This window comes from Notothenia rossii (genome assembly GCF_949606895.1).
Source record: "Notothenia rossii genome assembly, chromosome: 9".
Taxonomy (NCBI): domain Eukaryota; kingdom Metazoa; phylum Chordata; class Actinopteri; order Perciformes; family Nototheniidae; genus Notothenia; species Notothenia rossii.
In genome coordinates this window covers 79,937,956-79,961,912 of record NC_136907.1, presented here as the reverse complement: position 1 = coordinate 79,961,912, position 23,957 = coordinate 79,937,956, and the positions used below count along the sequence as shown (strand labels likewise).

The window sequence follows — 23,957 nt, the reverse complement described above, 5'->3', positions numbered from 1 at the left end:
TGTATCTCCTGTTATATATTGTTTAAATTATATAAAAGAGCAACCAAAGTCTGTTTACAACTTCTTCCAAAGCTCCACGCCCCTCGAGGGGGCCGCGCCCCAAACTTTGAACACCGCTGGTTACCTTCATATTGAGCAACAACCGCCAAGTCTTCAGCTGAAAGTGAAACTCTCTCAGGCTGCAGTCGAGACAAGTCTCTCTGTTCTCTCTGTGTCTCTCTGTTCTCTCTGTGTCTCTGTGTCTCTCTGTGTCTCTGTGTCTCTCTGTTCTCTCTGTGTCTCTCTGAAGAAGAATCAACGATCTCAGGTTTTCTCAACAAACAGCAGAATCTCTGGTGAGTTTTTTCTTACTATTTACGATATTTAATTTGTACCAAAAAAAGACAAAAACCAATTGATTTCACGAGGAGGCAACAGGAAGTGTTGAATGCTGACTCCCTTCCTGCAGCTCTCTCTTGCCATGTAAGGTATTAAGGAAGACTAACACACCTTGTTCTGACACACGAACAAAAGATCATTAACTAAACTGTGAGGAGGATCTCAACGTTTGTAGTTTTTCCTTTGTATTTTTATATTTCTCTCATCTTTTCTCTTGTGCTTTCACGTCACGTCTTCAGATCACAGATGATGTAGATTACTCTCTCAGACCGCAGGCTGCAGTCGAGACAAGTCTCTCTGTGTCTCTCTGAAGGAGAATCAACGATCTCAGGTGTTTCTCAACAAACAGCAGAATCTCTGGTGAGTTTCCTACAAATCTCAAACACACTGAATACTTCTGTTAGAACCACAGTCTGATTTAAAGAGATCTCTAGGTAGGACTACTCTTTAAAGAAAACCAGAACTAGGATCTCTTCTAACGTCGTGGAGTGCACTGAATTTCTTCTTCTTTAGTTTTTTGTTTACTATTTACGATATTTCATTCTTACCAAAAACAGAAAAAAAAACATTGACTTCGAATCAGACAACAGGAAGTGTTGAATGCTGACTCGCTTCCTGCAGCTCTCTCTCGTACGGAGCCCCTAAATGGTCATGTTACCGGTGCACCAAGTAGGAAGTGGAGCACACAGGAGACGACCGTTTCATTGCAGACTGTTGTGCCTTTTACGCACCGCCTTCACTGTTTTTACCTTCATTATAACAGCTAAAGAGCTACCAGGCTGCTGCGTTTGAACGACACACTCCTCTACACCAGTGACGTGCGGTGAGGTTCGTGGCTGGTGAGGCACGGACTCTTTCAGAGTCAGATTTACAAATATTATATTTTGACCTTAATCAAAATATTCTATTATTTTCAAAAGCTTTTTTAGTCTGATGTTTTGATTCATTTTAAACAGACCGTTCAACAAAAGGATAACCCAAAAATGTAGTTTTATTTAAATATTGGATTGTTCTCTCTTATTAAGATCCCATTTTCATTACAATGGTGGTTTTACCTTGTCTTGAAGATGAAGTCCATGCTCTCCTTCTGGACAACAATCTCTATGACTGTTTTGTAAAAGTCCTCCTTATCTTCCTCTAGTTTCTAAAGTCTAGCTTGTTGTTTGCGTCTACCCTCTCTGCGTAGAATAACAGTAGCAACAAGAACCTGTGGGCTCACGTGCGCCCCCTTCAGTGCGGCAGAGGTTATGGCTGCCTCCCCTGGTGCTTTCTCATTGCCGTTATATGATGAGACCAGCGAGCCTAAATATCATATATACGTTAAATAAGTTAATTAGAGACTATGGATGGCGAGGACAAATGTAATAAGGGGATCTACAATCATTACATGTGTGACCTACAGTGAGATGGTAACAGGCATGCTTGGCGCAGCAAGACACTTTGGGGGCCCCAGGCAGAAGAGACATGCCACCCAACTCATCAAGCTGTATCCACAATTAGGGACACTAAGGTCCAAAAGGTTAAACCTCGTATTATTATTAAGAGAGACATAAAACACTTTGTGTTGCAGGGTTTTGTTCATGATCTGTTTGGGTTTGATTGGGGGAAAGATCGATCTGTGTGCTGATGTAGAAACTGCATGGTCTTATTTTTATCTTGGTGTTATGGAGATCATTGATAGACATGCACCTCTGCGTACATTTGGAGTAAAGGGACGAGACAATCCTTGGTTTTCTGCTGAACTGTCCAGTCTCCTTCATGAGAGAAACAAGGCCTGGGCAAAGGCTAGGAAATCAGGCTCAGAGGTAGAATGGCTGCGTTTCAGGCAGCTAAGGAATAGCTTCACTTCACATATCAAAAGTGCTAAGTTTAAGTACTATCTGTCAGTAACCACAAAGAACCTGAATAATCCTAGGGCATTTTGGAAAGCCATAAAATCGATCTCCACCGGTGAGATCCGTAATGAGCTACCTCCGTGCCTCACCACAGCATCTGGCTCTATATCGGACAGGGCCACTATGCTAAATTGCTTTAATGAGCATTTTGTGTCCTGTGGCTCTCTGTTTGATTCTGTTTCTAACTCTGTTTCTGTGAACACTACAGTCCGTGACTCTGAACAAGGTGGTCTGGAAAACCCTTTCAGTTTTACTCCTTTTACTGTTGATGTTGTTCGTGAAGCTTTAACCAAGTTAGATCCTAAGAAACCGGCTGGACCGGACAACGTAGAACCTTTCTTTTTAAAGATAGCTGCAGATTTTATTGCTCCACCTCTCACTACTCTTTTTAACCTCTCCCTCAGGACAAATGCTATTCCAAAAGTATGGAATTCAGCGTATGTCCTGCCTCTACTAAAAGGAGGGGAGGCAACTATTTTAAATAATTATAGGCCAATCTCTAAATTATCAGTTCTGGCGAAGGTGCTCGAACGCCTAGTGAGTGAACAGGTAAAGGAGTTTTTATGTAAACATGACATCCTGTCTAAACATCAGTCAGGCTTCAGAAAGCAACACAGCACCATCACTGCCACAATGAAAGAGGTGAATGATGCGCCGAGTATCTTAGATAATAAGCAGAGTTGTGCAGCTCTAATTATTGGCCTTTCCAAAGCGTTTGATACCGTCGATCATCGGATCTTAAAGCAGAGGCTACTCAGTATTGGCATATCCAGCCATGCAGTGGGGTGGTTTGTGAACTACCTCTCTGAAAGGTCCCAATGTGTTCACTTTGATGGGCTGTCTTCTGAGTGGTTAAACATTACTAATGGTGTTCCTCAAGGTTCTGTTTTAGGTCCACTTTTATTCTCCATATATATCAACAGTTTAGGTGAAAATGTGGATGAAGCTACTTTACATTTGTATGCGGATGATACCGTGATGTACTGTGCAGGTCCCTCCATTCAGGAGGCTGGTGTTAAATTACAGGCTGTTTTTAACATTATTCAGACTCAGCTCTCTGAACTCAAGCTTCTTTTAAATGTTGATAAAACAAAGGTAATGCTGTTTTCTAAAGCTAAAAAGACACCAGAGCCTGTTTTAGATATTGTTACTATGCATGGACAAGTACTCAAAGTGGTTACCTGTTATAAATACCTTGGTATCTGGCTTGATGATTGTCTCACTTTTAAACTTCATGTCAATAACCTGCTTAAAAAGCTGAGGGTTAGGCTAGGTTTCTTTTTCAGAAACAAGTCCTGTTTCTCGCTTGAGGCCAGGAAAAGGCTAGTCACTGTGACCTTTTGGTGATCTGATCTATATGAATGCACCTGCCCATTGCCTGAACAAGTTAGATGCCACCTATCACAGTGCCCTGAGATTTGTCACTAATTGTAAAGCACTTACTCATCACTGTACCCTGTATGCAAGGCAGGTCTGCCTTCACTTACTGTAAAGAGGCTCAGTCATTGGTACATGTTTATTTATAAGGCTTTGTTGGGTAAACTCCCGTATTATATCTGCTCTCTGATAACACAGAGAGTTGCAAGCAGCTATTGTCTGAGATCGCATGATGTAGTATTGTTAGATGTGCCAAGAGCAAGGACTGTCTTAGGTAAGACAGCTTTTATGTGCGCAGCTCCACTTGCTTGGAACAATCTTCAGCAAGAATTGAAACTGAGCAGTCTCATTCCTCTGCATGTTTTTAAAGCTAGGCTAAATGAAATGCTTGTTGATACTATGGGCACTTGTAAATGTCTATAACTATGTAAATGTATCCTGTAAATATAATGTATGATGTCCTTTATTGTTTTATGTTTCATGTGGAACCTATATGCTGCAGGTCTCCTTTGAAAAAGAGATCTATGATCTCAATGGACCAATCTGATTAATAAAGGTTTGAAATGAAATAAAGCTAAACCGGAAGCACAAAATATAACTTGTTGAGCTGGGAAAATGTAATGAGATACGCAAATGCTTGCCTCATGTACAAAATAATACACGGCCTAACCTCACCTCCGCTCAGACATTTTATCACCATATGCACACCTGTAACTACTGTAGGTCAACAAGAGCTGCAACAAGAGGAGACTGCGTTGTTCCACTAAGGAAGAGCTCATTCAGCCAATCTTCTTTTTCTTTTAAAGCTGCACAACAGTGGAACTCAATCCCAGTAAAGATTAGAGAACAAAACACCTGCAGTTTATTTAAATCTAACTTGAAAACATGGTTAGTGGAAAGTCAGCTCTGTCAACACTGACACAATCTGCACTTTACAACGCTCTGTTTGTACATGTGCCTTGACCTGTTGCTATCTGTCTGCTTAGTGAATATGTATTTTAGTTTTGTTTTTATGTTTTTAAGTTTTTATATATGCTTTTATCATAAGATAAGCATCTCTGTTGAATGTTGCTTTAATGATTGTATTTACCTGTTATTTGAAGTTTTCAAAAAAAAGTTTTTGTCCAGGGACTACAGACAAAAAATAGCCTGTTGGCTCACTCTGGCGCATTTACAGAAATGTCAATCAATGTGCACTGTCCCTATCAAATAAATATATAAATAAAAAATAAGCAGCCCTGCTTTAAAAAAAAAAGGTGGATTATCAAGGATTCTCTCTGAAACAGTATGGAGCTCAAAGGCTTTCTCTCTTGCCGGTTATACCACAAGGTGAGTTCCTTTTTACTTCCTGCTTCTTCACACACATGCTCTCCAGTACAGGTTAGCTCTGAGTGTTAGCGATGCTAATGTAAACACCGACCATATTACGTCCAAAATAGTCGGGCATTGTTTCTGATAGCAACGTTTCTGATAGGGCCGTGGGTCCACATTTCAGATATGACGTCATATCGGACGCACATCTGGATCAGCTCCGTTGGATATGGGATTAGTTTTGTTTCATAAAGATAAAGCAACACTTTCTCAGAATCAAGCAAAAATAAGAGTTCAAGCAAAGTCAAGCAAAATAAATGTAATTTAAAACTATTTGTTTACAAAACTATGAGTTGTAAACAAATCATTTTTGTAAACTATAAGTCTTTTTTCTTTGTTTTAACATATCTTTTTGTTTGCAGTTCTTGTTTCTTCTTTCTCAATGATCAGACTTGTGCTCGCTGCAGCTCTTCTCGTTTGTGCTCCCTCATTTTTTGTTTTCGATTCTGAGACAAATGTCCCAGGTGGGCGGGACTTTCAGGGGTGCGTCCCCATTCGCTACTCAGTTTTTGAGTGATAGCCCACTACACCACAGATCATACAGTGCAACTCATGCAGCAAACTCCGGAGTCCACTCGGCCACGTTAGTGTCGGTGCCTCCTGGGGAGTTTCATGAACACATCGGACTTCTCTTATGGATTGCTGAGCATTAGACTTGTGTTGTGTAGTTTATACTTTATTCCAACTTTAAATATTTTAATACCTGAACACACTGCTGCTGTTAAATAATTTCCCAATTTGGGATTGATAAACTGTCTATTTATTTATTTATTTTATAGATTAAAAAAACACATCTATGTATTTTCAAGCTAAAGGTGATACACAATATAAACTGTATACTATTATTTTTTCAAAGACATGTTGCATTTCAAAAGCATGTATTGCTATGTGTAGGACAAACAATTAAAGACTGCTTTAATTTTACAAATTCTACAATATAAAAGTGTCAGATTTGCTTTATGAAACAGAGCAGACCGGCTGCATACCAACACAATTAGGAACATACTCACATCTCACTATGTTGGTCTGAAGAGCTGAAGCATTCAGACACAATGGATACACACTGTGTTGTCTCGTTCTATATCCTGTGAGAAAATGATATACATTTAGCATTAAAAACTCAACATACTATTCCTGAGGAAGATATTAATAATCAACAGATTTGAATGGAATCTCTAACATTTTCATGTAGAATAAAGACAAAAGAGTGATTATACAAACAACATTATTATTTGCAGACTGCTGCAGTCGAGACAAGTCTCTCCGTTTCTCTCTGAAGGAGAATCCACGATCTCAGGTGTTTCTCAAGAAACAGCAGAATCTCTGGTGAGTTTCCTACAAATCTCAAACACACTGAATACTTCTGTTAGAACCACAATCTGATTTAAAGAGATCTCTAGGTAGGACTACTCTTTAAGGAAACCCAGAACTGGGATCTGTTCTAACATCATGGAGTCTTTTATAACTTGTGTATTGTAACTTGTATTAGTAACTTGATACCATGTCAAAAATACTTTCTATAGCTCTCATCTATTTTACGTCATAGAACAAAATGTTAAAATCTCTACAGCTTGTGTTAACCGCACCTTATTTCAGGCTAACAACCAAAAACACGTTCAGAAAACCATTGACCACCAATCTGATAACACAATACATTTAATTGCAGTCAAAGATTCAGTTGTTCAGTGTATTTGGTTGTTTCCTTCACAGATCTGCAGGTAAGGAAACAACCTCTGCACTCGACAAAATGTTGTTTACATGTTGTCTGGTTTGTAGGGTTAGTAATGCAGGAGCGTGTGGAACAAATAGAGACATTTTTTAATTAACACACTGCAGAGTAAATGTTGCTTTGTAGTCCCTTTTCCCTTCGAGTGTGTTTGTGTCACTTTCGTTTCATTGAGTCCTCTTGTGCGTCTCTTCGTTGAGAGGAAAGGTCTGATTGAAATGTTCCATATTAAGGTGGCTGGTCATGACATTACCAAATCATTGAAGTTAACTAACGAGCTGTTGTCAATTATTTTCAGTTAATTCGAAGCGATGGACTCTGAAGTCAGCGGGACGATGGAGGTGGCGGCGCTCGGACGGCCTTTCAGCCTCGGGATGTTGTACGACTGCCGCAAAGACTCTCTCGTCCCTGGTGAGAACTCACATACCTCTACTACCATCATCCCGTCTCTCATGTTTCTCCTCTGGGATGGTTCACTGCCACAGCCCGCATTATGTGCTAAGATCAGGCCCTGGCTCTCAAATATCCCCTGTGAGACAGGTCGCCATCACTCTCAGTCTGTGCTAATAGGCCATAACCCCACACTATTAGGCTTTCTAACTTATGGTAGAACGTGTCTGGAGGTACCATCCAGATAATGTGTCCCTCACAAAGCTGCCCATACGCCGCCAAAACCTGAAATATTAACACAAAGAAAAGTGTGACAGAATGAAAAGGCTCTGTCATAGTGGAGAGAACATAACAACATGTTATAAAGCTAACGTTAGCTAGTGACTTGCTGTACCTAAGCTAATATTAACTAACGTATGTGAGGGACAATCACAAGCTAAAGTTAAAGTTAACCTATTATGCAAAATGCACTTGTTGATGTCTTTTATGCATAAATGTCTGTCCCCGGTGTTTCAGGAGACTCACAAAGCGTCAGGAAATAAAACCCTCTCTCTTTTCCTCTGTACCCAAATCACAAAAAAAAAACGGGGGAACAACGGAGCTGATCCAGATTTGCTGCGTCATGACGACATTACTAAAAATGTGGGCGGGCTTTAAACCCACGGGCCAATCAGAAACGTTGCTGTCAGAAACAATGAGACGTGTTCTAGAAGTAATATAGTCTGTGTTTACATTAGCATGCTAACACTCAGAGCTAACCTGTACTGGAGAGAGTGTGTGTGAAGAAGCAGGAAATCAAAAGGAACTCACCTTGTGGTAAACCTGAGAGAGAGAAAGAGTTTGAGCTCCATCCTGTTTCAGAGAGAATCCTTGATGTGGTTTGGAACATGATATGGAGTTTAATCACGGCAGCATTTACTGACCTGCTGCACCACCACACCCCTTCCCGCTGCCTCCGCTCACCAGAAGCCAACCTCCTATCCATCCCCACCCGCACCAATCACCGGACCTGGGGGGACAGAGCCTTTCTTCTCTTTTTCTTTCCCCCCCCCCCCATAACTACACATGCTGGATATTGTGTGTTTCGCAACATTATATGGAACGTCTCTTTATAAAACGTTTTCGTATTTCCCACAATTAGAATTTGCCAGTATTAAACTGTGTACACCCTGGAGGTTTAGGGGATACGAGAGTAGGGTTGGGTATCGTTTGAATTTCTACGATTCTGATTCCGATTCCGATTCTACTTTTCGATTCTGGTTCTTAATGGTTCTCAATTCTGATTCTTTGAGGGGCAGGGTAAAAAAATGATACATGCTTCTTCCACCAAAACAATTACATTTGTTCGAGAAACTTTTCCACAGGTTAGTTTACAGTAATATTCACATTAATCAGTCTGTTTATATTCACTGCTATGTAATTGTAACCTGAGAACCACTGAAGATACAACAGTGCAACAGTCCAACTTTCAACACCCCCCCCATTTAAAAACAGTTCTTGTTGAGAAAAACAAGCATATCTGCCTTCTCAGGCATACCAGGAAGAAATGTTTGAACATTTTAAAGTAAAATGCTTCAATCTGGTGCACTTTAAGCAGAATTACTATAATAATAATAATAACAGATTTAATTTGTTAGTGCTTTTCCAGGTGCTCAAAGATACTTTACAGATAATAGTGAAGAGAAAAGAAAAGAGAAGAAAGGAACAACAAATAAAAATATAGTTAAAGTTAAAGTCAAATAATACAAAAACAATCACACATGAAAAGCCAGATTGAAGAGGTGAGTGTTTTGAAGGTGGTGAGGTCGGTGCAGTCTCTGATGGGTTGTGGGAGTGAGTTCCAGAGGGAGGGGGCAGCGACGGAGAAGGCTTTGTCCCCCCAGGTCCGGTGATTGGTGCGGGTGGGGATGGATAGGAGGTTGGCTTCTGATGAGCGGAAGCAGCGGGAAGGGGTGTGGTGGTGCAGCAGGTCTGTGAGGTAGGGGGGGGGGGGGGGGCTGGTTGTTGAGGGCTTTGTGAGTAATCAGGAGGACTTTGAAGTGGATTCTTTGATGGACGGGGAGCCAGCGGAGGTTCTGGAGGATGGGAGTGATGTGGTCTCGGGAGCGGGTGTGGGGGAGGAGGGGGGCAGCAGAGTTCTGGATATGTTGGAGTTTATTGAGGAGGTTGGATGGTATGCCGTAGAGGACGCTGTTGCAGTAGTCGAGTCGTGAAGTGATGAATGCATGAATCAGGGTTTCAGCAGCAGAGGAGGAGAGTGATGGGCGGAGACGGGCAATGTTTTTGAGGTGGAAAAAGGCGGTCCTGGTGATGTGATTTATGTGGTGGTTGAATTTGAGCTGACTGTCGAAAATGACTCCGAGGTTGCGGATGTTAGGGGGGGGGAGATAGAGTGCGGCTGTCAATGGTGAAGTTGATATTCTGGATGTCTTTGATACGGGATGGGGGGCCGATGATGATGATGACTGATTTGACGTCCAGACGTCCCTAAAAAAAAATACAAAAGTCCAAAACCTCAAGCAGGGTGGGTGGAGGGGGTCCGGAGTAGGGACACAAAACTAGGGCCACCAGGGTGGGTGAAGGGGGTCTGGAGGACGGGTTTTGGGCTGACAGCCCAGGAGCACAGCGAAGGACCCGGAAGGGATCTCGGACGGACGGCCCTGGGGCAAGGCAGAAGCCGAGAAGGGGGACTTGGGCGGACGGCCCGGGGGCAAGGCAGAGTCCAAGGTGGGGACATGGAGCTGGCTGGACCCCCAGCGGAACCTCCAACGGCAAAGGACATAGGGTTGGCAGGACCCCCTGCAGAAGAGTAGTCGGCGGGACCCCCAACAGGACAGGACATGGGATTGGCAGGACCCCCGGCAGGAGAGTAGTCGGCGGGACCCCCAACGGGACAGGACATGGGATTGGCAGGACCCCCGGCAGGAGAGTAGTTGGCGGGGCCCCCAACGGGACAGGACATGGAGCTGGCAGGACCCCCAGCGGAACCTCCAACGGAACAGGACATAGAATTGGCAGGACCCCCGTCAGGAGAGTAGTCGGCGGGACCCCCAACGGGACAGGACATGGAGCTGGCAGGACCCCCAGCGGAACAGGACATAGGATTTTCAGGACCCCGGGCAGGAGAGTAGTTGGCGGGACCCCCAACGGGAAAGGACATAGTGTTGGCAGGACCCCCGGCAGGAGAGTAGTCGGCGGGACCCCCAACGGGACAGGACATAGGGTTGGCAGGACCCCCGGCAGGAGAGTAGTCGGCGGGACCTCCAACTGAACAGGACTTAGGATTGGCAGGACCCCCGGCAGGAGAGTAGTCGGCGGGACCCCAAACGGGACAGGACATAGGGTTGGCAGGACCCCCGGCAGAAGAGTAGTCGGCGGGACCCACAACGGGACAGGACATGGGATTGGCAGGACCCCCGGCAGGAGAGTAGTCGGCGGGACCACCAACGGGACTGGACATGGAGCTGGCAGGACCCCCAGCGGAACAAGACATAGGATTGGCAGGACCCCCGACAGGAGAGTAGTTGGCGGGACCCCCAACGGGAGAGGACATAGTGTTGGCAGGACCCCCGGCAGGAGAGTAGTCAGCGGGAACCCCAACGGGAGAGGACAAAGGGTTGGCAGGACCCCCGGCAGGACCTCCAACGGGACTGGACATGGAGCTGGCAGGACCCCCAGCGGAACCTCAAACTGAACAGAACTTAGGATTGGTAGGACCTCCGGCAGGAGAGTAGTCGGCGGGACCCCCAACGGGACAGGACATAGGGTTGGCAGGACCCCCGGCAGAAGAGTAGTCGACGGGACCCCCAACGGGACCCCCAACGGGACAGGACATGGAGTTGGCAGGACCCCCAGCGGAACCTCCAACGGCACTGGACATAGGGTTTGCAGGACCCCCGGCAGAAGAGTAGTCGGCGGGACCCCCAACAGGACAGGACATAGGGTTGGCAGGACCCCCAGCGGAACCTCCAACGGACCAGGACATTGGGTAGCGACTTGGGACGTGACTCGAGAGGGGACTTGAGAGGGGAACCAAGGGGGAACTAGAGAGGCGACTCGAGAGGGGACTAGAGAAGGGACTCGAGAGGGGATCCAAGGGGGGACTAGAGAGGGGACTCGAGAGGGGACTAGAGAGGGGACTAGAGGAGGGACTAGAGGAGGGACTTGAGGAGGGACTAGAGGAGGGACTAGAGGAGGGACTAGACAAGGGACTTGAGAAGGGAACTCGAGAGGTGACTAGAAAGAGGACTCGAGAAGGGACTAGAGAAGGGACTAGGGAAGTGACTAGAGGAGGGACTTGAGAAGGGAATTGAGTAGGGACTATAGATGGGACTAGAGGAGGGACTAGAGAAGGGAATTGAGTAGAGACTAGAGATGGGACTAGAGAAGGGAATTAAGTAGAGACTAGAGATGGGACTAGAGATGGGACTAGAGAAGGGACTTGAGTTGGGACTAGAGGAGGGACTAGAGAAGGGACTAGAGAAGGGACTAGAGAAGGGACTAGAGGAGGGACTGGAGATGGGACTAGAGGAGGGACTTGAGAAGGGACTAGAGAAGGGACTAGAGAAGGGACTAGAGGAGGGACTGGAGATGGGACTAGAGAAAAGACTAGAGAAGGGACTAGAGAGGGGACTAGAGGAGGGACTAGAGGAGGGACTTGAGGAGGGACTAGAGGAGGGACTAGAGGAGGGACAAGGGACTTGAGAAGGGAACTCGAGAGGTGACTAGAAAGGGGACTCGAGAAGGGACTAGAGAAGGGACTAGGGAAGTGACTAGAGGAGGGACTTGAGAAGGGAATTGAGTAGGGGCTAGAGATGGGACTAGAGAAGGGACTTGAGTTGGGACTAGAGGAGGGACTAGAGAAGGGAATTGAGTAGAGACTAGAGATGGGACTAGAGATGGGACTAGAGAAGGGACTTGAGTTGGGACTAGAGGAGGGACTAGAGAAGGGACTAGAGAAGGGACTAGAGGAGGGACTGGAGATGGGACTAGAGAAGAGACTAGAGAAGGGACTATGGCAGCTGGGGCCAGAGCTGGGTCTGGCTGCGTCTCCTAGAGGCCCTTTGGAGACACCATGGACCTCCAACAGGATAGTAGTCAGATCCCAGGAAAGGGTTAGAGGATTGAGAAAAGTTTCCAGGACTACTGGTAAAAAGTTGTAGCCACTCAGGCAACAAACTCCTGAGCCAGGGCTTGCGAGCAACCTCCTAGCGTGCCTCCTTCAAAGCAGCCACTCTACCCCGTATAGATGAGGCGTCATACCACGTATACAAAATGTACTCCAGAGAGTACCCAAGACGTTCCGCCTGTAGCATCAAAAAAGCTGAATCTTCTGAGTCCATTTGTGGTTGGTTCATACTGTTACGGTTGAGTGAAGGAAGCAGGACCCAAATGCAGATAACGCTGAAAATGCCTTTATTTCAAGGATAAATAAAAATAACTTGGACAAAACAGAACACTCCCCGGTGAACTCAGTCACAAACAAAAGATGAACCAACACTGAACACAGGAAGAGACAAGACTAAATACAGGGAGGGGTAATCACAAGACGAGAAACAGCCGGGCAGGGGAGGAGAAACACGAGGGCCACAAGTGAACACAATCGGACAATTAGATACACCAGGGAAACTAAAGACAAGAGGAAAAACACAGGAAGAAGGACCAGACAATATACAAGGAGGAACACACCCATAACCAGACATACAAAACTACAACCGTGACATAACATGAGAATCCTGACAGTTATGTGATAACTTCCAAAGAGAAAAGCAAGAACACTCGGAATAAAGTATTATTTTATTTTAAAAAAAAGTTTTTCCGATTTCATATCGCATAAACACCATATCCCGACATGCATTGCGGCTAAAAAAATCGATGTTTAAGCCTATCAAAACCTCTGAAAAAAGAAAGATGTCTCTCAGAATCGAAAGAGAAAAACCTATGGGAAAAACACAAAAGCATTGTACACAATTTAAACCAATAAATGTCGTATACTTAACAAGGATAAACTGATTTGTTTGATGAGTACTGCAGATATCACTGTTAAATCATTTGATCATTGGTTTTATGATGAAAACATAGAGACCGGAAATACTGTTTTCAACCCGTAACTTTACATGGAGGCTGCCGCATACCTCAAATCATCTTCGTAATATCTATCAAACTATATATCCTACATATCGACTGGACGTGGATTCTAAAAGTACAATATACACTTCTCGCTAGAAATCTAATCAAAAAGCGTTTTAATGTCCAAACTATCCTACAATTTAGGATTTTACAGAGAGGGTTATTTGTCAATAAACGACCATCTGTAACGTTAGCATTCAACGGGAGTACTAGAGGGCGAAAACTTTAAAACGTAATTATAGGATGCATTAAGCGCTTGAACAAACGACCTATTTGGTCGTAATAAGGGCCTGAACAATCGGCCCATTTGGTCGTATGAGTTGGACGACTTGTTGTTTCTAACTTATGGTAGAACGTGTCTGAAGGTACCCTCCAGATAATGTTTCCCTCAGAAAGCTGCCCATACGCCGCCAAAACCTGAAATATTAACACAAAGAAAAGTGTGACAGAATGAAAAGGGCTGGGCTCTGTCATAATGGAGAGAACATAACAACATGTTATAAAGCTAACGTTAGCTAGTGACTTAATGTACCTAAGCTAATATTAGCTAATTTATGTGATGGACAATCACAAGCTTATGTTAAAGGTCACCTGTTGTTCAAAATGTACTTGTTGATGCCGTTTATACATAAATGTCTCCCCCCCCCGGTGTTTCAGGAGACTCACAAAGCGTCAGGAAATAAAACCCTCTCTCTTTTCCTCTGTACCCAAATCTTGGGGAACAACGGAGCTGATCCAGATTTGCTGCATCACGACGACATTACTAAAGTGTGGGCGGGCCTATAAGAAACGTTGCTGTCAGAAACAATGAGACGTGTTCTGGAAGTAATATGGTCTATGTTTACATTAGCATGCTAACACTCAGAGCTAACCTGTAGAGACTACAGAGAGAGTATGTGTGAAGAAGCAGGAAATAAAAAGGAACTTACCTTGTGGTAAACCTGAGAGAGAGAAAGAGTTTGAGCTCCATACTGTTTCAGAGAGAATCCTTGATGTGGTTTGGAACATGATATGGAGTTTAATCATGGCTGCATTTAGTTGAGTATCTGCTGGTAGACATCGTTCTCTTCACATAGCTCACTGATTGCATGCGGGTGCTACAAAGGGGCGTGGCCAGTAGCAGTTACAAAGATGCGTGGCCAGTAGCAGTTACAAAGGGGCGTGGCCAGTAGCAGTTACAAAGGGGCGTGGCCAGTAGCCGTAGTGGTCGTTTTTTTATCTGAAAATGTAAGAAATGGACTCAGCATCCTTAATAACCCACAAAGCCCAAATCGTTCTAATTGGCCAAGTCATTTTATTTTAAAATTGTCTGCATAAACTATAATCCCATTCATTTCAAAGGACACCATTTATGCTAATTTTACAAATATCCCAACATATGTAAATTAGCATCGGGCCGTTTCTATGTTCTGGAGACCCTACTCTACATTTCTATCATAAAACTGCTGACAACTAGACTATAAGGTCAGTTTGTAGTTTCTGGTTGTGGGAGCTTGATTTTTGCTTCTTCTTTTTCAGGAATGACTTTGTGGGACCGTGAGGACCTTAAAGATCATATTGGAGAAAGACCACAGCACTATAATGATTGTGATATAGTTGCATCTGAATCAATTGAGGACAAATCTATAGCACTAAATGTTGAAGCATCTCTGAAGGCGAGTTTCTTGGGTGGACTGGTACAGGTTGGAGGATCAGCCAAATACCTGAACGATAGCAAGACTTCCAAAAATCATGCTAGTGTAACACTGAATTACCAAGCTACCACAAAGTTCCAAGAACTGTCCATGAATCATCTTGGGGATGTTAAGAAACATCAGTTTGTGTTTGAAAAAGGAATAGCAACACATGTGGTCACAGGAATCCTTTATGGGGCTCAAGCCTTCTTTGTCTTTGACCGTGAGGTGTCTGTCAACGAGAACCATCGAGACATTCAGGGCAACTTGAAGGTGATGATCAAGAACATTCCCCAACTGTCAATAGAGGGTAAAGGAGAGCTGAAAATGGAAAAAAAGGACAAAGTAAATGTTGAGAAAGTGTCCTGCAGATTCTTTGGAGACTTTTTGATTCCGAAACCTCCAACATCCTTTCAGGAGGCAGTAGAGGTGTACCAAAGTCTGCCAAAGCTGCTGGGAGCCAACGGGGAAAACGCAGTACCAGTGAAGGTCTGGCTGTTGCCTCTGACATGTTTAGATTCTAAAGCCGCTAAACTTGTCCGTCAGATAAGTATAGGATTAGTTGAAGAATGTCAGAGTGTCCTGGAGGACCTCAGTGACCTGGAGATGAGGTGCAACGATGCACTGAGAACCCAAACTGCACAGCTGTTCCCACAGATTGGAAACAAACTCAAAACCTTTAAACAGAAGTGCTCTCAGTTCAAACTGGAATTCCAACGAACACTGGCAAAGAAACTTCCATCAATCCGAGGAGGAGGAGAAGAAGAAGCTGTGCTCGCAGAGGAACTGAGGAAGACATGTTCTTCTCCTTTCAACAGCAAGGACCTGAACGAGTGGATGGACTGTAAGGAGAGAGAAATCTACACCGTGATGTCTCTGACCGATATGATGACAAACACCAAGATCATCTCATCTCAAACAGACCTGTACAAAGAAAGCTTCAAAGCAGAGCATGCTGTGTGTTTTGTCTTCACCTCGCTGGGAAGTGATGAACCGTACCTCTCAACTTTATCAAACTACCTGAAACAAACACCCAAACCAGACGACTCTCAAGATCCACACCCTCCAGATCTAGAAAAGGAACAATGGTACCTCACAAACAAAGTAGCAGAAACATTGAGAAACAAAGCAAAGCTCTTCAGTGATTTTGCAGAGGCCAACAAGGAGAAGAAGAACATCACATTTCTGACAGTGGGTTTAACAAACGAGACACAGCAAGGAGCCAGCATCTACCTTTATACAGACTTTTCTGTCAATGAGAACTTTGAGCCGCCTTCAAAGCCTGCAACAGTAACAGGAAGTGATATAAACCACAGCAGTGTGACGCTGAACATTTCTCCACCCAGATTTGGAGCAGAGGACATCACCTCCTACTCTGTTGAGTACTGTGTCAGTGGAGAGGAAGGCTGGAAACAAGAGACAGCATCCAGAGCTGAAGAAGTCACAGTGAGCGGCCTGAGTCCTAACACAGAGTACATGTTCAGATGCAGGGCAGAGACACCAGTAGGTGCCGGGCCAGCCAATGAAGTCAGTGGATCCATTCAAACCTTACCCTGCAGCCCTCCTGGAAAACTCCACGTTGAATCTACCTCAGGTGAGATATCAGTCAGCTGGGAGAAACCTGCTGAGCTCGGACAAGATGTCCACGTTTTGAGCTACATCGTGGAGTACGCCAAACCAGACCAACAGGTGAAAGAGGAAGATCTCCACTGGGAGCAAATGAAGGCGGGAGCTGAGAAGGCGATCATTTCGGGACTTCAGCCAGAGACAGAATACGCTGTCAGGGTCAGGTGTGATTGTGGTGCAGCTGGAAGAAGCAAAGAAAGCATCGCTGTTAATGTCCGCACAACTAAAGCTTCACTTCTCACAGAACTCCTCAAAAGTAAAGGTAAGAGGATCAACTCTGTAATTCCTCAAGTCAAAGAGAGCCAGACACTGGAAGAGCTTAAAGTCAAGTGCAATAAAGCTTCAAAAGAAAAGATGGCTGTTCAGGAGTTGATTGAGAGTCAAGAGGAGGAGATCGATCACCTCCAAGAGATGAGAGTGCAGGGCCGCAACGTGATGTAGATTTTACTCTCATCTATTATTCAAAACCATTCTATTTATTCTAACGTAAATTACATGCCAGTGTTTTATCTTCTTATTTATTTGTTTTTATTTTAAATCGTACAATGTCAGACTTTTTTGGCCGAAATGGGGCTCAGAGCCTCAAAATACTGAAATCTGTATTTAAAAAAAAAAGATGTTCTAATTTGTTATTCTTTTCTAAATAACAAGCTGTTATTTACTCAACAATAACACACAATTATCCTTGCTTTTATTTATTCATTTAATTCTATAATCTTGGGCTTTTTAGCCTTAAATAAAGTCACCGGAAAAAGACGTAGGCCTATAAGGGACATTTCGAGTGATACACACCACAAACCCACTGAACAGATTACCCAAGATCCTCAGCTTGAAGTTCGTTGATTGGATGTTTTAGCCGCAATGCATGTTGGGATATGATGTTAATGCGATATGATATCCGAAAACATTTAAAAAAAAAAATAATACTTTATTCCGAGTGTTCTTGCTTTTCTCTTTGGAAGTCATCACATAACGGCATTGTATATTAAACATCTGCCGTAGTTCTTTATTTATAGAGCCCTGATGAGAAAACTTCTAGACAAACATCAGGAAATGCCGCCAAAACTGAATACGTGACGTGGATCATAAATATATCAACAATTAAACAACATCTTCCATTTCTCTTCACACAATACGTCTCCTAGCAGCATCAATAGTAATTCGGCTGACTTTTATATTTGATACAATTGGTAGATAGGTTATATTTACACCATAACGGTGCACAGCTGATAGAAAAGGACTTGTAGTTTTTAAAGATATTACTGATTGTCTTTGAATATAAGAATGTACATACTGAGTTGAGAGAATAGTCAGGGGATTTGGGTGATGGGAGACACATCTATGGAATCACAATTTCAATAGCTTACCATTACATGACGGATATAACTTTCTGTCTGTGATGTTTTACAAATCAGATATTAATGTGTAGAAGTAAAACATGAGAAATAGTATAGGAATATCCTGTACAATTATGTAAAAACATGAATAAAACTAAACATCTTGAGAAGTTATACATACATAAGTGTCCTACACTAATAATACAAAGTTATTAAGTATGCTGTGTGTACCTTGTGTGCACCACCTAGTGGTTAAAGCATGTTATTGAATTATTTTTGTTGAATAATGTTATTTTTGTTGAATAATGTTATTTGATGAACAAAATATTAAGAGTACATACTTTCATAGGGGGAAAGTAGAAGGTCAATGATAGAAATATAGAATATAAAAAATCAAGAAGATACTGTAAGTGATGTCTACAATAAAACTGTTTAGTGCAGGATGTACAAAGATATTAATATGAGGATGTGCAAAACAGACAAACTAATGAACCTTTATTAACACATTAAAGAATACTTTAGGTTAAGGTCTTCTTTCAAATAAGAAAAAAGCTTTGGGGGTATGTACAGATAAATATTAAGCCTGACAAAGTACTTAACGTCTAATATATTGCTTTCCTGCAATGTTAACTATGTTGAAGCACTTCTTTTAACTGATATTATACACATTAATTATACTCTTATGTAGATAGAATAAGAAATGTGCAGAATGACAGTTTAATGGTGGAGGTATTCACACATATTGATAGATGTCTTGTAATGCACTGTTGAGGAACCTGTGACCCAAGTTTTTCATTCATTGCATAACTACACCGTAGTTGGGTATATGATATGTCAATAAACCTTAGAGAATCTTGAAATCTTGAAAGGGATGTGCAAAATAGCCATTATACAGTTTTTGATTAACTATTAGTAGAGAATAACGAGTATTGAATATACTTTATAGAGATCTGCAGATAAATGTTTAGTCTTCTCAAGCTCCAACTATCAAATATCTCTCCTGATTGTTGGCACTTGATAATCACCTTCCCTGAACTTTACTCAGGTGTAACTAAAGTCTGATTTAAGGGTTGTTTATATTTCACATCATTAATCAGAATTTGCTAAATAACTCAAATAAATGTAGTGGAGTAAAAATACCAGGTTAACCTCTGAATTGTAGTGGAGTAGAATTACAAAGTAGCAATGAGCTGTCATGTGGGTATATATTAATGCTGCCCATTATGGATACAAGCGATTTTCACCCGTTTAGTAATTACATGTTTTAAATGTGCACACACCAATGTGTTTCCTATCGCCTAAACCTCAAGGGCTGTACACAGTTTAATACTGTCAACTTCTAATTTGGGGAACAACGAAAACCTATTTTAAAACTACAATTCCCAGTAGAGATGTCCCATAGAGAACATGTTGTGAAACACAATAGCCAGCATGTGTAGTTCTCGGGGGGCGTTCGAGTCCAGTTTTGAAGAGTCTGCCGTGGTTTCGTTCCATTTCAAACAGCTTGACGCTCGGCGTAACCTTGGCGCGAGGCCACTCCAACATCCAATCCCAGAGCTTGAAGATTAATCACGGGGTTTGTCAACGCGACTGTAGTCCCAAATGATAGCTAGGGATTATGGGTAGTGTAGTGTCTAATCCTAAACTGAATTTTTTTTCGGATATCATATGCATTAACACCATATCCCAACGTGCATTGCGGCTAAAACATCCAATCACCGAACATGAAAACATTCCCAGTTAAAGATGCAAAAACAAATAAATAAATAAAAAGATAAAACACAGGCATGTAATTTACGTTAGAATAAATAGAATGGTTTTGAATAATAGATGAGAGTAAAATCTACGTCACTTTCCAGCCCCGCCCACTTTTGGGGAAACCAACGCTGTAATTTGAACGGCGATCAAGCCTGAAGCCACAGAGATCTTCTGTTACTGTCCTTTCTTCTTAGAGGAAGTTCAGAAACACATAACTCTGGATTTGTTTTAATGTTTGAGGTGCAATAAATAACACGGCAGCTTTTTGGCATGTTACAACTATTATTTTCTGCCTCGCTCATGAGAGTAACAGCTGGAGAAATTACAGCCTCGCCTACTGATTTTAATTTAACCATATATCTAGCCCGATTCTTGATTTCAAATGTGTGCTCTAAAATGATATTTCTAAATGACTATTATCATTATTATAAGCAAGACAATAAATGGCAAAGATATGTAGAAAATAAACGTATTCAAGATTCGTTCATAACAAACGTAACGTGGGAGAAAATACGTTTCTAGCTAAACGTAATTGAGAATGCAGTTTAGTTCTGTGGGAACGTCATCTTTAGGAGACAGGGTTGCTCTGCTATATGAGGCTCCGTCCAAGATCTCACATCTATTTCCTAATAATGAACAGATCAAAACAGTTCATACTAAATTAATGTTTCTTAAATTCAAAGCATTTTAAGAGCCTGGGTGATTTTGAGAATGTGACTCTGCTTTTACTTGCTTGCATTACATTCTTCACAAGACTACATGTTTAGGGGTAGCCAGTCAGAAGTCTGTTTGGGCTCCTGGTTATAACTAAAGGGAACTTATATACTTAAAAGTTGTTCAGGCCCAAAATGGGGTAATTTGTAGAAGTATGAAAGATAGAAACTAAACATGTTGTAGTGACTATCTGTCCAAAAGGTTTTCTTATTAAAATAAACGTACAGCTAGAGGCCACTGCACCATGTCAGTTCAGGTTGTACGAAATTAAGAGGTCAAAAGTCAAAAGTCCAGCCAAGATGACCATTTAGCCAGTATTTGTGTTCATCATGGTGCCTCTCTCTTGCTCCAGAAAAAAGTAGTTGAACCATTTTATAAATACAGAGATTGATCAATATTTCTTCATTTCTTTCAGTCTTTCTCCGATCAGAATCAAACACATACAATAACGATGTACTCCGGATTGTGATGGTGGGGAAGACCGGAGCTGGGAAGAGCGCCACAGGAAACACCATTCTGGGAAAAGAATACTTTGAATCAAAGTTCTCTTTTAAATCCTTGACTGTAGACTGTGCTAAGGCCTTTGGTGAAGTTGATGCACAAAAAGTTGCTGTTATTGACACTCCAGGTCTGTTTGACACCAAGATTGAAGAAGAGGATACCAGAGAGAGCGTTGCGCAGAGCATTGCTTTTGCTTCTCCTGGACCCCATGTCTTCCTGGTCGTCATCAAACTGGGCAGATTCACAGATGAAGAAAAACAGACAGTTCAGAAGATTCAGGAAACCTTTGGAGAGGAAGCGAACAGATATAGCATGGTTCTCTTTACCCACGGTGATGTGCTCAAAGGAACGCCTATCAAAGAGTTCTTGAAAGAAAGTGAAGAGCTGCAGGAACTTGTGGACAGATGTAACGGGCAGTACCACATCTTCAATAATGAGGTGAGGGATCGTTCTCAGGTCAGAGAGCTGCTCGACAAGATCAGAAACATATCAGAGAAGAACGGAGGAAGCCATTACACCAATGAAAAGTTCCAGAAGGCAGAGAGGGCCATAGAAGAGGAAAAACAGAGAATCCTTAAAGAGAGAGAAGAAGAAATGCGACAAGAGGAAGAGGAAATGGAGAAGAAAATATCGGAAAAGTTTGTGAAACAAATGATGGAAGCAAAGGCAGAGAATGAGACGGTGAATAACTTAAATGAAAAATGCAAAAGGGAAATTGAGGAGGAAAGCAGGATAATTCGAAAAGAGCAGGAGAAGAGAGCCAGACATGAAGCTGAGAGACGCCCCAACATATTTGAAATTATAATAGAGTATGTGAGAAAGGTTAAGCAAAACATTTTTGGTTTAGAAACTTAAACCTGCAGGATTGGATAATTAACGTGTGTTTGATTCATTAAAATAAGATGGGACAATCAAGGCTGCGAATCATTTCAGTCATTCGTTGTAAAATAAGTTGAATAAAATCACAACACATGTACGTAAAACATTTGGGAAAGAAATGTAAGTTGAAAAATAAACACACTCTTATGGTTTACGCTGAAGCAGTCTGTTTTTGGTTCTTTTTGAAAACACTTTTTAAAAATGCGCTCTGTATGCTGTAACTGGATCAGTGACACACCATTAAAACACAGCAGCAGACTGAAGGGGCAGCTCAACTGTTAGCTATCAATTCATGTCTCATCTGTAACTGTGTTAATATCTATGAAGTGTCTATCTTTTGTTTTCCTCAAATAAATTCCATTCTAGTTCATTTCTGAGTTTCTTTATTGTCACTTTTGAAATGTGTGAATATTGATTGTATAGGCCTTTTTTTATACATTTAAACCATTCTTATATAGTCTGTAAAACAACAGATATGTAGAAAAATAAAGAATACATATTTATCAAAGCCTACACTTGTTCTGTTTAAGGCAGGGGATTAGTTTAGTTTATCTATTTATAGTGTTGTGGACAGTCCCCATCGATGAACTGTCACGAAAACAGTAAATGGTGCAGCTTTAGCCGACATGGCTAATTTCCAGCTGTTGTCCCCGGCCAGATGGTAATAGAAACCCTTAAAATGACAATATATCAGCAGCATTAGTTATAAGAAAATATATAAAAATAAAATAAAAAGGTTGGAAAGACAAGTAGATACTGGTGTGAGGATAAAAGAGAACAATAAATAACACACGTTACTACATACATTACATGTCACATATAGCACATCACAATCATATAACAGAAACGAGGGGCAACATCCATGATCACAACATGTAACACAACATGTAACACAACATGTAACACAACATGTAACACTCACGCCATACTCAACACAGACTAGTGTGTGCAGGTGTAGTTCTCAGTGAACCATGTGTTGAAGTGAGCTGTGAAGGTGGGATGCGTATGTATGTCTTTGATTTGAGTGGGTAGAGAGTTCCAGTTTTGTATTGCTGTGACCGAGAATGATGACTGACCAAAAGTATGGGACTGATAGGTCGCCACGTGTGGAGCTTCTAGTGGTCAGTCTGGTGTTGTTACGTTGAGTAACCAATGAGTTAAGAGGTGGAGGGGCTGTATTGTGCAGGATTTTGTAAACCAGAACGATGTTCCTATACTTTATTAAATCTTCCCAACTCAGTGATTAGGTTTCTGGTCCAGTACTTTGAGGGCTTGTTTGTACAGGGTTGCTAGTGGCTTCAGTGTGGAGCTGTTAGTTTACCCCCAGATTGTGAGACAGTATGTAAGATGTGATGTGATTAAGGCATTCATGTATAATTTGGCAGAATTCAATGTCATTGTGTTTCTTATGTATTTAAAATGTGCTAGGCTAAACTTGACTCTTTGGGTCACTTTTTTCACTTGTGTTTTGAATGTTAAATTAGAGTCAATAATGATTCCAAGGTACTTAACCTGAGGCACAATGTTAATATGTTAACCTGAGATGATTATATTTGGCACAATATTGCATTTTCTTTTTGTGAAAAACATTCCTACTGTTTTGTTGACATTAAGCTGAAGACAGGAGCGGTGTAGCCAGCTAGTGATCAGCACTAAAGCTGAGGTCAGTTTATCAGCAGCCTTTTGCTTTGTGTTGGCATGCACATATATCACAGTGTCATCGGCATATAGCTGTGTTTCCACATCAGGACAGACAGATGGCAGGTCATTAATATATAGGGAAAAAATAAGTGGACCAAGTATTGAACCTTGTGGTACGCCGGTGCTTAAGTCTAGAGCTGGAGAGAGTCGTTTATTGACGATAACATGCTGACGCCTACCAGTGAGGTATGATTCAATCCAACTGAGTGTTAATGGAGAGCAGTTCAAAGCTGACAGTTTGGACAGAAGGACCTTATGGTTGACTGTATCAAAGGCTTTGCGTAGATCCAGGAATACTGCACCAACAACACCTCCTTTGTCAACCATTGCTTTGACCTTTTCTATAAAAAAGCAGTTGGCTGTTTCGGTAGAATAATTTGCCCTGAAGCCAAACTGCATGGGATGAAGTTGTAATGGACTGTTGTTTAAGAAGGAGGCAAGCTGTTCTGACACCCACTTCTCAGCAGCCTTGGATACTATAGGTAAGATAATAATTGGGCGG

General features: G+C 42.2%; 2 protein-coding genes across 3 annotated transcripts in view; both read left to right on the top strand.

Annotated features, from left to right (window-relative positions):
• The first annotated feature begins 233 nt into the window (after nucleotides 1-233).
• On the top strand, nucleotides 234-22,124 carry LOC307018647 (uncharacterized protein). Of its 2 annotated transcripts, XM_079648982.1 has the most exons (6): nucleotides 234-335; nucleotides 618-738; nucleotides 6,260-6,347; nucleotides 7,046-7,158; nucleotides 14,785-16,827; nucleotides 20,790-22,124. In XM_079648982.1, exons 4-6 carry the CDS (start codon nucleotides 7,059-7,061, stop codon nucleotides 21,728-21,730), a joined length of 3,084 nt encoding a protein of 1,027 aa, XP_079505108.1. In that variant the 5' UTR covers nucleotides 234-335; nucleotides 618-738; nucleotides 6,260-6,347; nucleotides 7,046-7,058; the 3' UTR covers nucleotides 21,731-22,124. The 2 variants fall into 2 exon arrangements, with proteins under 2 accessions (XP_079505108.1, XP_079505107.1); XM_079648981.1 differs by lacking the exon at nucleotides 6,260-6,347.
• kcnq3 (potassium voltage-gated channel, KQT-like subfamily, member 3) overlaps nucleotides 1,138-23,957 on the top strand; it is a 143,647-nt gene continuing 120,827 nt past the window's right edge. The window contains exon 1 of the mRNA XM_079648986.1: nucleotides 1,138-1,217. The gene's annotated coding sequence lies outside the window, so the exon portion shown is untranslated. The remainder of the gene's footprint in view (nucleotides 1,218-23,957) is intronic.